Source organism: Rhineura floridana, chromosome 4 (genome assembly GCF_030035675.1).
Source record: "Rhineura floridana isolate rRhiFlo1 chromosome 4, rRhiFlo1.hap2, whole genome shotgun sequence".
NCBI classification, from domain to species: domain Eukaryota; kingdom Metazoa; phylum Chordata; class Lepidosauria; order Squamata; family Rhineuridae; genus Rhineura; species Rhineura floridana.
This window is the reverse complement of record NC_084483.1, coordinates 142,810,170-142,829,054: the sequence shown is the minus strand read 5'-3', so window position 1 is coordinate 142,829,054 and position 18,885 is coordinate 142,810,170. Positions and strand designations below refer to the sequence as shown.

The 18,885-nt window shown below is 41.8% G+C and overlaps 1 protein-coding gene across 1 annotated transcript in view; it reads right to left on the bottom strand.

Moving 5' to 3' along the window:
- CATSPERE (catsper channel auxiliary subunit epsilon) overlaps positions 1 to 18,885 on the bottom strand; it is a 236,210-nt gene that overhangs the window by 47,389 nt on the left and 169,936 nt on the right. Inside the window, exons 14-15 of the mRNA XM_061626112.1 lie at positions 6,202 to 6,281; positions 5,790 to 5,889 (exon numbers count right to left, since the gene is read on the bottom strand). Of these exons, the coding sequence (XP_061482096.1) occupies positions 5,790 to 5,889; positions 6,202 to 6,281 (180 nt within the window). The remainder of the gene's footprint in view (positions 1 to 5,789; positions 5,890 to 6,201; positions 6,282 to 18,885) is intronic.

Genomic DNA, 18,885 nt, shown 5'->3' with positions numbered 1-18,885 from the left:
CCTGCTCTAGACAAAGCTCTTTTTTGTGAAGAAGGAATGAAATGTTTATAGTGTGCAGTGTGTATATTTTTGTGTTTGTGTGCGCACACAACCTCTTTGTGAACGAGTCAGCTGCATCCCGGCCAGAAAGTGTTAGATGGGGGGTCGGGTCAACCCCTCTCTCCTCTCCCTCCAGAAAACCAAGCAGGGCCACCCTGGTGCATCCTGTGGCAAGTCCTTCTCTCTGGGCTGCATGTCTTCCCTCCTCCTCAGTCACAGGCAGCTTTCAAGCTGGCTGTAGGGAAGGCAGCCTTTGCTGGCTGGCAGGACTGCTCACTGCTGCCACTGCCTCAAAATGAAGGGAAGGGGAGGAGGGGCTGCTCGCCTGCCCGCACCCCGAACACCAGCCCTAAATATCCGCCTGGTCTCTTCCCCACAAACTGGCGAAGCAGCTCCTCCTCCTCCTCCCCCAGGCAGAGAGAGGCGCAGGGGAGAGTGGCAGCGCAGAGCAGCAGTGCAGAGCCCCTTCTCTTCCCTTGCTGCCCCTTGCTGCCCCCGCTAAAATAGCAAGTAAACGGAGTGTATAGCTGGTTTAAAGGACCGAGTTAGGGAACTTGCTGGGGGTGAAGTGGGGGAAAGGAAGGCTAGAGCATTTATTATTATTTAGTTTCCAGTCTTGTTTTGTGAAATGAATTTCAGCTGTTAGGTCCTAAAGGTGTGGACAAGGTGTTTGAAGAGTAGATTGTATCACCTGTTTGCTTGACCCATACCCTTCCTACCTTGTAACATCTAGCGTAAGAGGAATAACTACATTCATTGAAAAGGTGATTAATGCCTCCTTGCAAGAGTAGATAATGTCTTGAGCTTCATGGAGAACTCTTTGGCAGGACTGGTCTGAGGAGGAGCTGGTCTGGGAGCCAGGGGAGAAGCCCAGAGGGCTGGGAGTATTGGATAAGGATGCTGGGGAGGGGCCAAGAGATCTGTCCGGTGACAGTCCCATTGCTGAAATGTGGGCTGACTCAGATGACGGCACTGAGTTGACACTCCATCCCAATACCGTGCCTCCAGATTGTTCCAAGTGCCAGCCAGCCTCCTGTTGCAGTAGACCTGTCCACAGCACTGGAGAGGATGGTGGAGGTGGAGCCAGGGGAAAACCTGGTTGAGTCGTCTCCACTTCCATTGCTATGGAAGCTCCAGAGGTTGCATAGATGTGAACAGACTGAGTTTGCTAGCCAGCAAACTCATAAGAGTGCCTGGTTGCTTGCCCAGTCCCAAACTGAGAGACAAGTTCTGTGCAAGTAGTTGTGTCTGCCTCGTCCTTCTTATGGGGGATTCAGGGAGTGTGTCTAGCAATGCAACAACATCTTTGCTTGTGTAGCCATGCCTAGTAGTGCCTTGTAGCGATCTTAGCTCTGTCTGAACTGTAGTCTGATCTATGTACCAGTCGTGGGCTAAACTGTGGATTAAAGCCATTGGCAACAAACAAGCCAAGAGTCTTGAGTTCCTATAACTGCTTCTTCATCTACCAAGTCATCTCTGTTTATTAGAATCAAGTCAAGGATAGCTAATCCTCTAGTTGCTTCCTCCACTTTCTGGAGGAGAACTTATCTTCAACACAAGTCAGGAATTTCTTGGCGGGACAGCGTTTGGCAGAATTTGTCTCCCAATAGATATTGGGGTAATTGAAGTCCCCCATTACTATTACATGACGCCCCCTCGAAACATTGGCAATTTGCTTTGCAAAAGTTTCATCCTCATCTTCTCCTTGATTGTGTGGTTGGTAGTATACTCCAACCACCATGTTCCTTTTATTTCTTGCCCCATTAATTTTAATCCAGATACTCTCGGTGGAGCTACCAAGCTCATCCTTCTGTATTTCTGTGCAGGGATATATATTTTTAACATATAGTGCAACTCTTTGTCTTCTCTTATACTGTTCAGTGTGGGCACCCACTGTTCCAGGCCCCTCACTTCTTCTTCCAATAGCACTACCAGCTTGCATTTGTTTTTATTATTTTTATTTTATTTTGTTGCATGTGCATGCCATGTTGTTCTCAGGCAAGAAAACAAACATTGCATATACCTTGCAGGCCACCACCATTGGAATGTCCTTTCTGCCCACAGTCTCTACTACCTGTTGTGTCTCTCCCCCCCCCCCCGTATTGGAATGACCTGTGCTTTGTCTGGTCCTCCTTCAGGGTAAATAGGAGAGTCTCACTGGTATGTGGTGCACCATACAAGGAAAAAAAAAATTTAGGGACCTCTCCCGCTGAACTCCTCTGCCAAACTCCTGTTAGCTCTCCCTGTATGCTCGCTCTGTTCGCTCGATCTCTAAGAGCTGGCTCGCTTGTATATCTTCTGGACCATCTGACACAGCTCCCTCTGCTCTGCTCAGTTAGGAGTCAGGAAACAGAATAAAAACTCCCAGCACACACAGCACAGTTGCACTCAGCAGCTATCAGGCCATGTCCCTTCAGCCAGCAGCTATCAGGCCACACCCTTTCCAATCAAGCTACCATGGAGCCCTTCAGAGTACATGGTCAGAGCACATGGTTTCAGAGCATTCTTTGTCTTTGTCTGTCTCTTCCTCTCAGACATGTTTGGCCCCATCTCTGTGAGCCCCAGTGGGCACTGCCTCCTTAACCTCTTGACAGTTAAGACTTTAGCTAGAGATGTAGAATTTCAGGAACGTTTGAGGCCATGGGGGGACCCTCCATTTTCCAGAAAAAAAATTTTTTTTGTGGGGGAGAGGAATTAAAAAACATGCAATACTTATTTTTGTAGCGTCCTTTCCAGATTAAAAATAACTTTTTTTACTTTAGGGATGTATAAATTCATTTGCCATTATATTATCATGTTTAGTATATTAAAAGTACAGTTTATTCATACAATAATTATAAATTGAATTTATTTTTATTTTTTTGTTACAAATGGAGCTACAAGTTGCTGAACTGTAAGGAACCTAGCATCTCTTTTGTTTTGCTGATTTATGAGCAGCAGGCAAAAAACAATAAAAACAGAAGAAACATTAACATTATACTAAAAAAGGAGACTTATTATGTATTCTGAAAATTATTCTGTGTCCTTCAGTCCTCCATGGTGTCAAGCAGACATAAAGCACTCATTTCCATCGAAAGAGCTGAGAAAAAGAGGTGGTGATAGGTAAAGCAATCCAAGTGATGGGAAGCTGGCAGGAGGCGGGGCCGCAGGAGGAGGAGCTGGCAGGAAGCTCTGCAGCATCCTCTTGCTGCTGGGCCAGCTGAGTGTCAGGTCAGTCAGGAGTCATGCACAGGGGCTGGGATGTAAAAGGCTGCTCCTGTGAATACCCCTACTGGGAAGTAAGCACACTCCCCAATGACCTGCATTGAAATAATTTTTTTCCACTGGCTTATTGCCCGGTGGAAATTTTGCCCAGATTGGGACCTGCAGAAGAGCTCCAAAGGGGAGTTGGATGCTGCAGAAGTACCACCCTCGGCTCTTCCTCCACTACACCCCCAGAACGCCCTGTTTTCAAGCTGGGACCCTGTCCCTCAACCAGGGATCCACCACATCCAACTTCCCCCAGCCTGGCACAAATACAAGTTGGATTGCACCCCAAGACTCAATGAAATTTAATCAGCCTACATGAAATTTAATCGGCCCCATTTTCTGAGCTGTCACTATAAGTTTCTGCTTCTTCATATTTGTTGTCATATTTATCATGGACTTTGAAAAACTGAATGTCTGTCTGGATTGAAACAAGTTTCTATTTACATGTCATAACCCACAATTTGAGGGGGGGGTGTTTCCTAAATTTCCCAATTTTTTCCATGCCTTCACATCTCTAACTTTGGCCCAGGAATCTGTGGTGGACTTTGTCTCCCTGAAAAATGCTGACAATTCTGACACTTGTTCCCATCGTAATTTTAAAAATGTAGTGTTGATGAGGTGTCTCATCAAGAGGCTAGGAAAGTCAATCAGAGTGTGCTCACTTCATAGTGATCATACTCTTTGTAATTGTCTTTGGTGTTTCCCCACATTAGAAAGAGCTGATATAAAGATATAGTGTACATAAGTCATGTTAAATTCAGTATCACATTGTTTTGGCTCCCATTTGTAGCATTTATAAGAACAGATTACCCTGACGGGGCAATGAAAGTAAGAAGCAGGAGGATAAGGGGTAACTGAACCACCCAATTTCTGGGCAAGAAGCTTCTGGTTTATATCTGTTGGCCTGTATACAGCTGTTCTGTTATTAAATAAATACCATGTATTGCAGAAATTATGCTGTGTATTTACCATCCTACACAAAAAAGGGATTTCGTTCTTTTGTCAAGTTAAGACTCCTCAGTTATCTGAATATTCATGTCTTGTCTTTAAATTATTCTGCTTCAAACTTTTTGAAGAATTTGTTAGTAAACCAACAATGCTCTAGGGCTGTAAAATGTTTGTATAAAACACTGATTCAGACAACATCCGTTTAAAAAAGCCTACTGTAAACGCAGGGCTCATCCAGATGACTGCAAAATGTGTGACTCGCCCGCTATGTGTGTTTATTATTTTTCGGTCATCCAAATGACGTCTCGCGCTGTTACGCATTTTTGTGCGTTAGATCAGCTCCTTGCAATACCGGCAAAAATACGATTTGCTGTTTAAAATCGGGAATCATCCGCTGTGCCTTCAGGAGTTAGGATGAAATACCGCGGACTTAACAGTTGATGGGCGATTCTTGGGAGTTTCCCCTTGCCCCTTCTCCTCATTCCAGCCAATCACGTATCTGCACTTTTGTGCATGTGCGAGAATAAGCCCGGGAAAATTGAACCAATCATCACAATGGTGGGGTGTTGGGGGGGGTCTGCAACTACTGCGCAGATGCATTTTATTTTTTGCCAGCCTGCAAACTGGGCGGCCGCTCTGGGTGAGATCCGCAATGCACAGCAAGCAAGAAAGGGGGGATGGTCGGTTTCAGCCTGCCTCCGGAAAGCTTTGTCAATTTCATTGTACTTGCTGGGGTTTTTGCTTCAAATCAGAAAAGCATACATTCGTTTAAGTGTAATATCGCAAATACAAACAAGAGAAGGGCTTCTGGAAAGCTTTGTCAATTTCATTCTCCATGGGAAGGAAAGGGAGAAGGAGTTGGGGGTGACATGTTTCTTGCTTTTTTGGAGAAATAAATGCAATTGCCAGGATGTGTATCTCCTTAAATATCAATAAAGCAGAAAAGCATACATTCGTTTATGTGTAATATCGCAAATACAAACAAGAGAAGGGCTTCTGGTCGGTTTCAAGCCTGCTCAGAGAGCTTTGTCAATTTCATTCTCCGTGGGAAGGAAAGGGAGAAGGAGGGGGGGAGACACGTTTCTTGCTTTTTTGGAGAAATAAGTGCAATTGCCAGCATGTGTATCTCCTTAAATATCAATAAAGGCAGAAAAGCATACATTCATTTAAGCATAATATCGCAAATACAAACAAGGCAGGCGTGAAACCGACCAGCAGCCTTTCCTTCCAAGGCGAGAACTCCTTTACAGCCATATTGTGCTTCGTTGCAAAGGGGGAGCAGAGCATACGTAATTTTTTTGCTGACCAATTGGTTGATAGGGGGAGGTTTTAGAGGTGGAGCTTGGAAAAAGCGAAAAGAATGTAGGGGTCTTACCGCTGCGTGTGCAGGTGCAAAAAAGTGTTTTTTTTAATTGGGAAACAGCGAACTAAAAGGCAAAGTGAGGACTATCAGATGACAAACCGAATATGGAAACCGTGGATTATCCTGCTCCGTTTGGATAAACCCACAGTAAAATCCACATTTTATTTAATGAACAGAGATGTCTGCTTACCTGTTCTATAGTTGTGTTATACCTGAAGTCATTCCTGGCATTAACCTCCCACAGCATATATTCTGACTGGACAATATCAATGTATTTTTCACCATCATATCTGGACAGAATAGAAATACAATGCAATGTCTCTGTGTAAAAGAGTAAAACCATACTAAGAGTCAACTGCTAATTTTCACTCAGCAAAGTGCCACGTCAGTAATCAGAAGATGGGACTTTGTGGGCCGGAGTCCTTGCCGCATAGACAATTTTTTCATATGGAGTTGGTGGGGAATGGGGCTAATCAAAATATTAGCTATATTGTAGCACTTTAGCTTTCATATGATTAGAGGGGGCAAGGGAAGGTCTCAATTAAAAAAACAGGTTAATACATTTTTTCTATGGGACTCTAAAGTGTTTCAGCACTACTTACAAGTAAACAGTAGGACGAAATGGAGCTGCATAGTGGACATCTATTGGACAACCATATTGTCTCTCATCATACTGGATCTCCTATGGGAAAGGTAAGATAATATATATCTCTCCTCCCCTTCTATTTGCATCAATAGTTCACTTAATATATTATATATTTGTTTATTTGATAACAAGAGGTCTGTGACTTACAAAATTTACAAGCATAAAGCATGGCAGAGAATCAGAAACAAAGGAAAATGCATTACGCTAAAAGCCAAAGAATGATGTACAAAACAAACTTAACAAAACCGCAGCATAAGCTTCAACAGGAAAAATGCCAAAAATAGCAAAATCATCATAATCTGTCAGATGCCTGCCAGAAGATAGAAGTTTTTAGCTGGCACCAAAAAGATGTTAATGATGGCACCAGACGGACCTCCCTGGTGAATGTACTTCACAACTGAATATTCTATAAGCAGGAAGCCACTGAAAATAAAATACATAGGTCTCTTACCAAATCTCTTTTATCCGTTTTGATCCACCGATGTTTCCTAATGTGGAGGGAAAAACAGTTACTCATCTGTAGTGAAAATTCAAGAGTATTTTTCCATAGTCATACAAACCAAGGCCTCACACACTCCTTGACCAATTGTAGAATTATAACTGCTCCACCATTTACTCTTTATCTGACTACTACACCTGTGGACTCAGTGGCAGTTCCTGAGTGCAACTGCTCTGTGTTCAAAAGGATGGAATGGAACAAGAACATGTGAATATGTAGTAGAGGAAGGAAAAGGAAAGCAGAGCCACTGGCTTAGCTGAGAGACCAGCAACTTTTAGCTCCTCCTTCCCTTGAACAGTTTTATGTTACAGCTGCTCATTTTAATAAGTTTTGTTAACTAAGGACTACTAGGCCTGACTGGGCTGTTTTCCTCCTTCCTCCCAATCCCTTTTCCTTTTGTGTCATGTCTTTAAGTTTAACGGTAGGGGTGCCTTATTATTGATCTCTGTAAGCCACTCTGGGAGCCTTTTTTGACTGAACAGTAGAATAAAAACCCTTCAGATAAATAAAAAGGGACAATATGAATGGTCATCAAGAACAGGAGCACTATAAAATAAAAGTGGTTTTTCTCTATTATTTGTTTATTAAACTTGTGTGCTTTTCCAACAAAAAGGACTTCCACAAAAATAAAATGTCAGAATTCCGATCTCAGAAAGCCTATGAAAACAATTGTGTTTTCATCAACCATTATTTTTTTTAGTGAAGAAGACCTTACTTATCTCCCTTGGGAAGGAGTTTTATAACACAGGTGACAATCATAAAGAAGCTACTTTCAGCTGAAGACTAAAATGTTGGTCACTCCATTTTTATCTGTAATTAGAGGGTATATGTGAGAAAATAAATATTCCCTCAGATATTCCAGACGCAGACCATTTTAAGGACGAAATTAGCACCTTGCATTTAGATTGGGAAGAAATGGGTAAGAACTGGTTTTGTAGAAGATTTGTAGTTGGCTCCAGATAAAAGTCAAACTGCCAAGTTAGCCAGGACCAACTGCAGGAAAAGTGCTGTTAATGCTTCTAAGAAGAAAGTCATGCTGGGCTGATGACTGAGGAAGACTCTTGACAATTATTCAAATTAGTAGTGCAGGAAGTGTCTGGCATGGGCTGTCTCCAGATGCAGAAATGTTAGTGTTTTATTTATACAAAGTTTGTACCTGCGTGAGGGATTCAATAGAAAATCTATTCCACTGTTTGTTTTGTTGGCCTATTTACAATGACTTAAGATACACATCTAGAATAGCTTTTTGCCAATGCTGTTGGCTTAGTCAGATCAACACAAAACTGAGTATCTGTTAGCCAACAGTGTCAGTAAACTGGAAAGGTGGCTTTATTTGCCTTTGCAGTGGAACATGTGCAGTAAAAGTGGGTTGTTTTAATGATTAGCTGAATGGATTTTGATACCTTTATCTTGATTATCAAATCATGGTTCTTGTCGTATCTACATATGAAGTACCTATGCAGCTACTGTTTGTTAAATTTTATTTTGTATTGATATGTCAGTTTTGTTACAGCTTATGGGTTAACAAATAAAATGTACTTTGCCTACTTTATTTATGTACAGCTGGAAAAGGTTCAGAAAAGGGCAACCAAAATGATCAAGGGGATGGTGCGACTCCCCTATGTGGAAAGGTTGCAGTATTGGGGACTTTTTAGTTTAGAGAAAAGGCAAGTAAGAGGTAACATGATAGAAGAGTATAAAATTATGCACAGAAAGTGGATAAAGTTTTTCTCCTTCATGACACTATAACTTGCGGACATCCAATGAAGCTGAATGTTGGAAGATCTAGGACAGACAAAAGAAAGTACTGCTTTACACAGCACATAAATTACTATGGACTTTGCTCCCACAAGATGGCCACCAACTTGGATGGCTTTAAAAGAGGATTAGACAAGGAGGAAAAATTTACCAGTGGCTACTAGCCATGATGGCTATGCTCTGCCTCCATAGGTGGAGGCAGTATGCTTCCAAATACTAGTTGTTGGAAATTGCAGGAGGGAGACTGCTGTTTGCACTCAGGTCCTGCTTGTGGGTTTCCCATGTGCAACTGGTTGACCTTTATGAGAACAGGATGCTAGACTAGATAGGCTATTGGCCTGATCCAGCAGGCTCTTCTTATGTTCTCCTTTTCATTATAGCAAAATGATATGATGGAGTATAAATTTAGCAAATGACTTAGTAGTAAGCTCACTAACTTATAAAGAGTTTGGGGTTAGACTAAATGGGTTTCTGGGGTCATGTGATTTTATAGTTGTAAGATTGAATTTTGCAGAAAAAGAGACTGCTAAAATAGTCAAACTAGATTTTTGTTAAGTAAATTGCCTAGGCAGGTCTGTTAATTTTATCTAGATCCATTCCAGTCTAGTTTCAGTCCAATTTTGGCACAAAAACAGCCTGGGTTGTCCTGATTGATGATCTGTATTACGAGACAGGGGGAATGCAACTCTGTTGGGTCATCTTGACCTCAGCAACTTTTAATACAGTTGACCATGGTGTCCTACTGGAGCAACAGAGGGGCAGGAACTGGGGGCATTGTATTACAGTTGATTCACTCCTACCTATAGGGTTGTTACTAGAAAGTAGTAGGATAATGTTGCTCATCTCCATAGCTTTTGAATTGTGACTTCCATTAAGGTCCTGTTCTCCATCCTATGTTGTTCAACAGCTATATGAAACCATTGGGAACTGTTATCCAGTTAGGAGCATGGTGCTGTCCAATATGCTGAAAACACACAGCTCTATCTCTCCATTATATCAGAATCAGCAGAGACTGTAAAAGTGTTGACCAGTGTCTGGAGGCACAGATAACTTGGATGGGAGCCAAGCTGAGGCTGAAACTGGATGAGATGGAGGTGCTGTGCTGGGAATCACATGGGCCACCTGTTCTAGGAGGGGACATCCCCTGAAGAACAGGTTTGTAGTCTGGAAGTATTTATGGATTCCAATTTGTCACTGGAGTCTTAAGAGGTTTCTGTGTCTAGGAGTGTTTATGCCCAGCTTAGGCTGGTCTGCCAGCTATAGCCACTCCTGGACCACGATATTTTTATTTTATTTTTTAATTTCTTATTAGATTTATATCCTGCTCTTCCTCCCAGCAGGAGCCCAGGGTGGCATAGCCTGACTTCAGTTGTCTATGCTCTGGTGACCTCTTGTCTGGACTACTACTCTGAAGGTGGTACAGAGGCTGCAGCTAGTGCTGAATGCGGCTGCTGGTATGGTAAGTGGGACAGCCTAAAGGGACAATGTATCACTGGCCCTGAAATCATTGCATTTGCTGCCAGTGAGCTACAGGGCCCAATTCAAGGTGTTAATACTAGCAAAACAAGCGCTAAACAGCTTGGCACTCAAGTTCTTTAAAAAGTGCCTTCCACAATATCAACCATCTTGGGCACTATGATTGGCAGGGGCGGCCTCAGTAGTTGGGTGCTGCCCAGTTGGCATTAGCGTTTTCAGTGGGGATTCCCCATTTGTGGAATGCCCTCCCTGATTATATGCATCTATCCCTTTTTTAACATTCAGGAAGAATTTAAAAACATTTGTGTTTACCCAGGCATTTGATGGCTGAAAGTTTCTGTTCCTGCCAACCTTGAAATGATTAGCTGTGAGAATAAGTGATTGTTTTTTAGATCTTTTTAGATACATTGTTTTATTTTTATTGTACTGTTTTAAGGCTGATGTGTTTGCCACCTTTAGTTTGGGAGGAAGGACAGGATATAAATTTGAATGAATGAATGAATGAAGAAATCTGCTTTGTAATGTAAGGTACAGCAATGAGCTGTCACAGAAACTAATAGCTGGAGATCTTTCTGTAAGCAAAAGGGAGCAGGCCTCCCCCATCCTCCTTTCCTCTCTGGAGGTGGTGTTAGCAAGGTGTCTGTGTCTGAAAGAGAACAAAGGACAGTCAGTCTTGGGACTGAAGCAGAAAAGAGGTTTGACTTGCTCTCTGGGCTGGATCTGATGCAATGACATTGAGTACCTGCCCCCCAGAACATAATGGAGGAGCAGGATTTGTGAGAATGCTGTGAACCTTCCATCTTATGCTCAGTCTGTACATATGTATAAATAAACCTTATACCATAGAAAATGCCAGGAGCTCCAGTGACCTTCATTCCAAAGAAACCAAACCCCTGTGCAGGGTCCCCTACGCTCTCTTAGTACTCTGAGATTGAGATACCCTTAATATTCTTTTGAGAAGACTGAAAAATTATATACTATTTCTATATTCTTTAAAAGAATTAAAATTCTTAAAAAAGTTACAATATACCTGTACACTATGAAAGTAAAGAAAATATACATAGATGAAATTGATTTTCACCCATTAACTCTGATCCAAGTAACCTCCACACAGGAGACCTGCCACTTGCCAACTAAATTACTAGTACTGTCTGCTGGGATGATCTTTCGGAGGGACTTAGGTTCTGCACATGGGCTTCCCATGGGCAACTGGTTGGCTACTGTGAGAACAGGATGCTGGACTAGATGGGTCATTGGCCTGATCCAGCAGGCTCTTCTTATGTTCTTAGGGAAGAATTGTCTGTCTATATTCACTATCTCACCCCCCCCAAGATGATTGCTATCAAAGTTGACAACTCTGATGTATGGCAGTATGAAAGAATCCCTAAAAGTGATGTCTCTGTCCTCCACCAGCTACAGAATACTTTAGTAAACAGACATCAATCCAGAATGACAATCAAAAGCAAGCTGTTTCCATCCATATTTTGTATAAAGTTTCTTACGCTGGTATTTTGACCGTAAAACTTTCAACACTACAACTTACGGGTCTGTGGATACAAAATAGAGAAGTACAGTTATATACAGATATTTATGATTAAAGGATAGCTTGAAAATATGGCACTAAACTCCTGATAGTCCTTCTATAGTTTATATATAATAATAAAATCATTATATATAATAAAATCATTATTAATAAAATCATTAATGCCAAAATAGGGTTCTAAGCAGTTTCCAAAGTATAACACCAATTACACAGATACTGAAATATAAACATCCATTATTAAAGTACACAATAAAATAATCTCATTGAAACAAGATACTCAGGTCAAGAGATCAAGGGGATGCCTGCACTGACTAGTGCATTTTCAAAAGCCAACAGAATGCCAATACAGATGGGGCCTCTTGTATTTCAGCAGTGAGTGAATTCTGTAACACTGGATATGGATGTATATCAGTGTTTTCATCCTGTAATTTATCAGATGATCATGTTCCCCTGAGAATATCATAAAGGTGTATCTGTAGAGGCTGCTTTTTAGGAACTGAATATCAGAGCTTGGAAAAGTTACTTTTTTGAACTATAACTCCCATCAGCCCCAGCCAGCTGGCTGGGGCTGATGGGAGTTGTAGTTCAAAAAAGTAACTTTTCCAAGCTCTGCTGAATATACATTGGATATATGTGCATGGTCCACATTGCATTTTTTCAGTCCATGCCATGAGGTCTCATACTTGCAATTAATGGTGAACAGGGGTCACAAGTGGTGCAAGTACTGTTAACAGACTTGAAGCTGACATGTTAGCATGGGGGACTATCCTACCACATGTTGTTCTTGGTAACAGTGGCTGTTGTTTGAGATCACTACTGTTGAGATAGGGAGAGGCTTGGGAACAAAATTCAAGTACAAAGAGCATGGTTTGCATGCTTCCATGCACGCACAGGAACTTTCCCAGTTTTTACTTTTTGTACATAGTGTTGGATTCTGTACCAGAGCATCACCAGATTTTAAGTAGAGCTTTTCATTATGGGACAGTTGGCCTGCTGTAGGAGATTGAGGCCTTAAACATTCCATTGGGCATGTAGAAGTCTGCACAGCCTTTTGGGTTCTCCCCAGGTTCTATTGAAAAAGAACAATCTATCCAAGTTATATAGCAGCTTAGGAAGCAAAGATAATAGACTAGGATGCTGAGGAAAGGTAAGATAAATAGTTATATTTGTATGGCAACTCTTCAAGGCCAGATACAAATATAATCTTAAATTTAGGAGGATCCCATCAGTCATACTCGGTAGCTTGACCCTATAGTGGGCTACCTAACTATTTCTGACAGAATTCTGAATTATCTCCATGAAAATGTAACAAATAAGAAGTTTGCATAGCCTCGATAAAAAGCTTGTTCTATTTCTAAGCTGATCTGGTAAGAGTTAGCCAATTTTTTTCTAATGTCTATTCTAAATCACTTTTCAATGGAAATCTATATATGTGTGTCCCATGGTCAATAGATATTTTGAACAATTATATCTTCTCTTTTTTTACATACTTTTAGTTATGTGAAAACTGTCAACATGGCCTCTTTGTGTTGACCCATTAGGCATTACTGCCACTGGTTGTTTTCCATCAAGGCTGAAAGTTTGAAGCTAGCAGGAGCGTTATCAGGAGTTAAGTCTTTGCCCAACCTGGGAACGGACAGCCAAGGCCAGTAATGTAGTCATGGCAACCAGGGAGATATCGGCTGGGAAAAGTTCCCACAGTCTTCTGTTTGTGTCTGTCTAAGTTTTGCTTTCGGAGAGAGATGTTCTGTCTAGGGGGGGGAAGCTACTTGTAACTGCTACAAGCCTTAATGTCCGAGTAAAAAGGACTCTTAACAAGATCTATTGCCTCTGTGATGTTTCTTGACCATTTTACTACCAAAAATAACGTGTGCTGTCACGCAACAACCGCACACATCAACAGGGTTATGGGCCCAGATCCAGCGCACGTTACAGAGTGAGTAAGTGGTCTGAGCTGCAGACTGAGTTCCAGAGAGCAGCTTGATTGATTGTGCCAGACAGAGGTGAGCGAACATGGCTGTAAACATTTTTGGAGGCTTGCCGATGGAGAAACTTACAGAAAAGAATTACGCCAGCTGGAAGCTGAGGATGCGTGCTTTCCTGATAACAGAGGATTTATTTGACGTTATTGAAGCCCCCCCACCGGCGGCACCGACCGCGGCCTGGAAGCGCAGAGATGAGAAGGCGCAGGCATTTATTATCTTGGCTCTATCCGACTCTCAACTGATGTACGTGAGCGATGCACCGTCAGCCAGAAGAATGTGGGACGCGTTGCAGGATTTGTCCCAGGAGTGGCAGCGGAGACAGGAGGCGAAAAAGGCCAAACCGAAGGAAGCTGGCAGAAGCAAGCAGGATAGCAAGCAGGAGCAGCAACGGCTGAAAACTTGTTACTTTTGTGGAGCACGTGGACATATTCAAAGAGACTGTGCAGTCAAGCAAAGAAGCAGAGATGGAGACTGGAAACAGGGCAGTGTGAACTTTGTCAGCGCAGAAAAGCCTCAGTTTATGGAGATGGACTGGACTTTGGACAGTGGAGCGTCCCATACACTCGTAAAAGACTTAAGTTTATTTCACACGGCAAAAGAGGTGCAGGACTCTGTTCTTTTAGCTGATGGATCGAGACGAATTGTCAAAGCGCGAGGATCGGTGAGATTGGATAAGATTGGCATAATTTCTGATGTATTGTATGTCCCTGAATTGTCTAATAATATTTTGTCAGTCCAAAAATTAACCAGCATTGGGTTTTCTGTGTTGTTTGAAAAAGGTAAATGTCTTGTGCAAAAAGGAGGCGAAGTCATCTGCAAGGGTTTTATGACACAAGGGCTGTTTAGAATGTCCATGGGTGTGAAGTGTGTTAATGACTTGAGTTTAATGGGGCGGAAAGTTAACGACGGTCAGGGCTGTAAGAAGACTGTTGTTGAAACACCGTCGGCATTGACTATTCAGATAGAGGAGCCTCATGTGGAACTTGAGGAACCATCCTCATTTAATGAAATCAGGCTGATGCCTGAGGCAGAGCAACACAAGTGGCAGCAGGCCATGCAGGAAGAATTGAAAGCCATGGAACAGAATGGCATGTGGACGTTAGTAAAGCTTCCCATGGGTAAAAAGGCCATAGGTTGCAGATGGGTGTTTAAGAAGAAGAAAGCAAGTTCCGGGGAAGTACAGAGGTACAGGGCACGTTTGGTAGCCAAGGGATTCACCCAGCAGCATGGGACAGATTATGATGCTGTTTTCGCCCCGGTTGTGAAACATGAGTCCATTCGTGTGCTGCTGAAGCTAGCAGCGATGCAGAACACGAGCGTAAATCACTACGATATAGGGACGGCATTCCTGCATGGTGATTTAAGAGAGGAGATATATATGGAGCTGCCTCCGGGTTCTGTGTCAAAGGACGGGTTTGTATGTAAACTGCATAAATCAATATATGGACTGCAGCAAAGTGCATGCTGCTGGAATGAGAAATTGGACAGAGTGTTGCAGGGAATGGGATTCCAAAGATGCAAGGCAGATCCATGCGTGTATGTAAAGAGACGGGACGAAAACCACGTTCTGTGCAGTTTATGTTGATGACATCATGTATATTTATCATGAGCAGCAAGAGGAACGGGAATTTAATGAGCAACTGGGCAGGCAGGTGGACACAAAGAATTTGGGGCCTGTCACACACTATTTAGGCACGGACATTGTGTGTGAAGCAGACGGGAGCATAACATTGAGTCAGGAAAGTAAAATAAATCAGATCATAGAAGAATGCAACATGACAGAATGCAATGTTGTGAAGACTCCAATGGTTGTGGCATTTCAACAGAACGTTCAAGAGACGCCTTGTACAGAACCAGAGAAGTACAGGCGTATAATAGGGAAATTACAATATTTGGTGAAGGTGTCTCGCCCAGACATATGTAATGCAGTCAGCATATTAAGCCGGAAAGTAGAGCATCCATCAGAGGCTGACTGGCAGGGAGTTAAAAGGGTAGTGCGTTATCTGAAAGGCACGAAGACAAAGAGTCTGGTTTTGTCAGGAGCAAAGACAGGAGGTCTTGAATGTTTTGTGGATGCAGATCATGCAGGGGAGCTGAGCAGTCGTAAGTCAACCTCTGGCATAGTTGTGATGTGGCACGGGTCTTGCATTGACTGGAGCAGCAAGAAACAAAATGTGGTTGCCACCTCAAGTGCAGAAGCAGAGTATGTGGCTCTATCCCATGCCTGCAATGAGCTGCAATGGTTCACAATGCTCATGCAGGATATAGGCATTGAGATACAACAACCGATCACTGTATATGAAGACAATCAGACCTGCATCAAAATAGCTAAATCAGAGGCTCATACTAAAAGAACAAAACATATCAGTGTCAGATACTTTCATGTAAGGGATTGTGTGCAGCAGGGGTTTGTTAACCTGACATTTTGTGACACTAACAACATGGTGGCTGACATCATGACCAAGCCTTTGTGTGAGGAGAAATTTGGTAGAATGGTGACAAGGCTTGGAATGAGTTGAAGTACAATGCTAATAAAGTTTTAAGCTGTGTGAACTGTAAACTGGAAATGAAAAGTATGCTGCAATGTATTGAGATGTATTACTGGATGCATGTATGTATACCTTTGAATTGTAGAAATGTATTGTTGTAATGTGTTTTTTTTTCAGACATGATGAAAAAAGGGGGACCTATTGACCCATTAGGCATTACTGCCACTGGTTGTTTTCCATCAAGTCTGAAAGGCTGAAAGTTTGAAGCTAGCAGGAGCGTTATCAGGAGTTAAGTCTTTGCCCAGCCTGGGAACGGACAGCCAAGGCCAGTAATGTAGTCATGGCAACCAGGGAGATATCGGCTGGGAAAAGTTCCCACAGTCTTCTGTTTGTGTCTGTCTAAGTTTCGCTTTCAGAGAGAGATGTTCTGTCTAGAGGGGGGGGAAGCTACTTGTAACTGCTACAAGCCTTAATGTCCGAGTAAAAAGGACTCTTAACAAGATCTATTGCCTCTGTGATGTTTCTTGACCATTTTACTACCAAAAGTAATGTGTGCTGTCACAACCGCACACATCAACACTTTGTTCTTGCTGTTTAGACTAAAAGCGCAACTACGTGCACTACAGATCAGGTCTGTTTTTTTTAAACCGTTAATAGGAATGATCCGAATCGTATCACGGAGGCGGCATTGGGAAGAGGAGGTTAAGCTTCCTTCCCATGACATTTTCCCATTTTAAATCCTTTCCCCTGAAGTTGTGTATGCTTTCCCATGTGAACCAAATAGCAGCTTTGGAGGGGACAATTTTATTTCAGAAAATGATGCTGGGGAAAAGGATTAACTTCATTTTCTAGTGCTGCTGTCCTGATCTTATTCTTGCACATCTGTAGCTGCACTTAACTTTTTAAAAATGTGGGAGCCTAGAACTGGTGCAATACATTTTGTTTGATCCTAAATACATTATTATTGTTGTTGTTGTTGTACACAATAAAATAAACTCATTAAAACAACATAGCAGTTAAAACAAGATACTCAGGTGAAGAGACAAAGGGGATGCCTGCACAGAGAAGTGTTCCAGAGAAGCATTTTTGCAGACAATACATCTTGGTAACTGTTTAGGATTCAGATGGTGCTCTCCAGATGGGTGTGTGCTCCTGAAGGCTTCTAACAACATTATCTTAGTATGCTTTAGTTGCAGAGAAATTAGCTGTGTGTGTGTGTGTGTGTGTGTGTGTGTGTGTGTGTGTGAATGCTGGGTCACTTGGCCTGTATCACCACTGATTGTGTCCTATATCACCCCCTTTATTCACTGTTGGTTGTTGGTCCATCCCTGTCTTCTGTAAACTGCAAACCCAATGGGCAGAGATTGTGTAGCTATATGACTTCTCTGTTCTTGTTCAGTATACATACATCCCAACTCAAAAATTCCAGAATTAATATGAAGGAAATTAAATTATCTGAATCTGTTGGACACTACTTTACACAAGGCCTAATTAATTTATGGATGTCATTACCACAAACAGTGGTGATGGTCATTGGCTTTGATCATTGGCTAAAGGGGATAATATAAGTTTGTGGAAGGTAAGTCTATCAACAGTCATTAGATGTGAAAGCTAAATTAATCAAACCTCCATGTTCAGAGTCAGTGTGCCACTAAAAAGCATTTGTTGAGGGAATACCATTGCTTTCATGCCCCACTTGGGATCTGGGGGAGTATCTTGTTGGTCACTGTGGAAAACAGGATGCTGGACTAGATGGACCTTTGGTCTGATCCATCAGTGTTTTTTGTGCTCACAAGCATATTCATTTCTTTCTCTCATACCCGTGTGTCGCAAAAATAGGATTTCTGAAGTGGCTAAAAATCAACAATAAAACAATAAAACAATATAAAACCAATTAAACAAACAATACGAACAACATCAAAGGAAATTCAACAGCATTGAATCTGACAACAGTATCTACATTTCTGTTGCAATATAACAGAAAGCAGAAAAAAGAATAAGATTGTAACTTGCTTGTGAATTTTCAGGTTTTCCATTGGAGCACAATCAATATATATGTGAGCTAGCTGAAAAGAAACACATTCTGGTAAGTTGACAATTTCCCCCAAACTTGCCAAAATATCCGTGTTAAAATTAATTTCTGTGCAGATCTACACCACTGCAATGGCACATTTTTAAATATATATATATTTGACACAACACAGATCTAGGTTTAGAATTCTACATTTGAAAGCACATTTTTGTGAATTACATATACGCAGTATTAAAAATATAGTACAAATAAAATGAGGGTATTTTTTTCTTATATGTGCATTCCAATGCAGAATAGGCTAAAGAAAGCCCTTAAGTTCCACTAATTTCACTTGGAAAATTAATCAAATACTGAACTTTCCCTCAATGAAATTGATGAGTAAATTTGGCTAGATTGTGTTAGGAGCAGTTTTCACTCCCAGAAACCAGTCCCTCTTGGTAAAAAGCAAGTTCAAAAAAGACTCTCGCTGCAAACCTCAGTATAATTACTTTGGACTAAGTCCCATTGAACATCTCTGAGGAAACATACTCAGGATTCTCTTGTAAGAGTCTGAGGGAGGGGATACACAGACTGAGCCTAGAAAACTGAAACATCTTAAACCCAAAATAGCAGGCTATAATCAATATAGCTATTTTTGGGTTTAAGATGTTTCAGTTTTCTAGGCTCAGTCTGTGTATACCCTTCCTTAGACTCTTACAAGGCAATCCAGAGTATATTTCCTCAGAGATGTTCAATAGCAGGCTATAATCAAAATAGCCCCTTCTAGGATGCACATCTTAATGTGGTGAGGGAGTTTGAGAGTGTTGAAGAAGCTGAGAGCAATGCCATCAGGAGTCTAGACCAAGAGACTAAACTCCT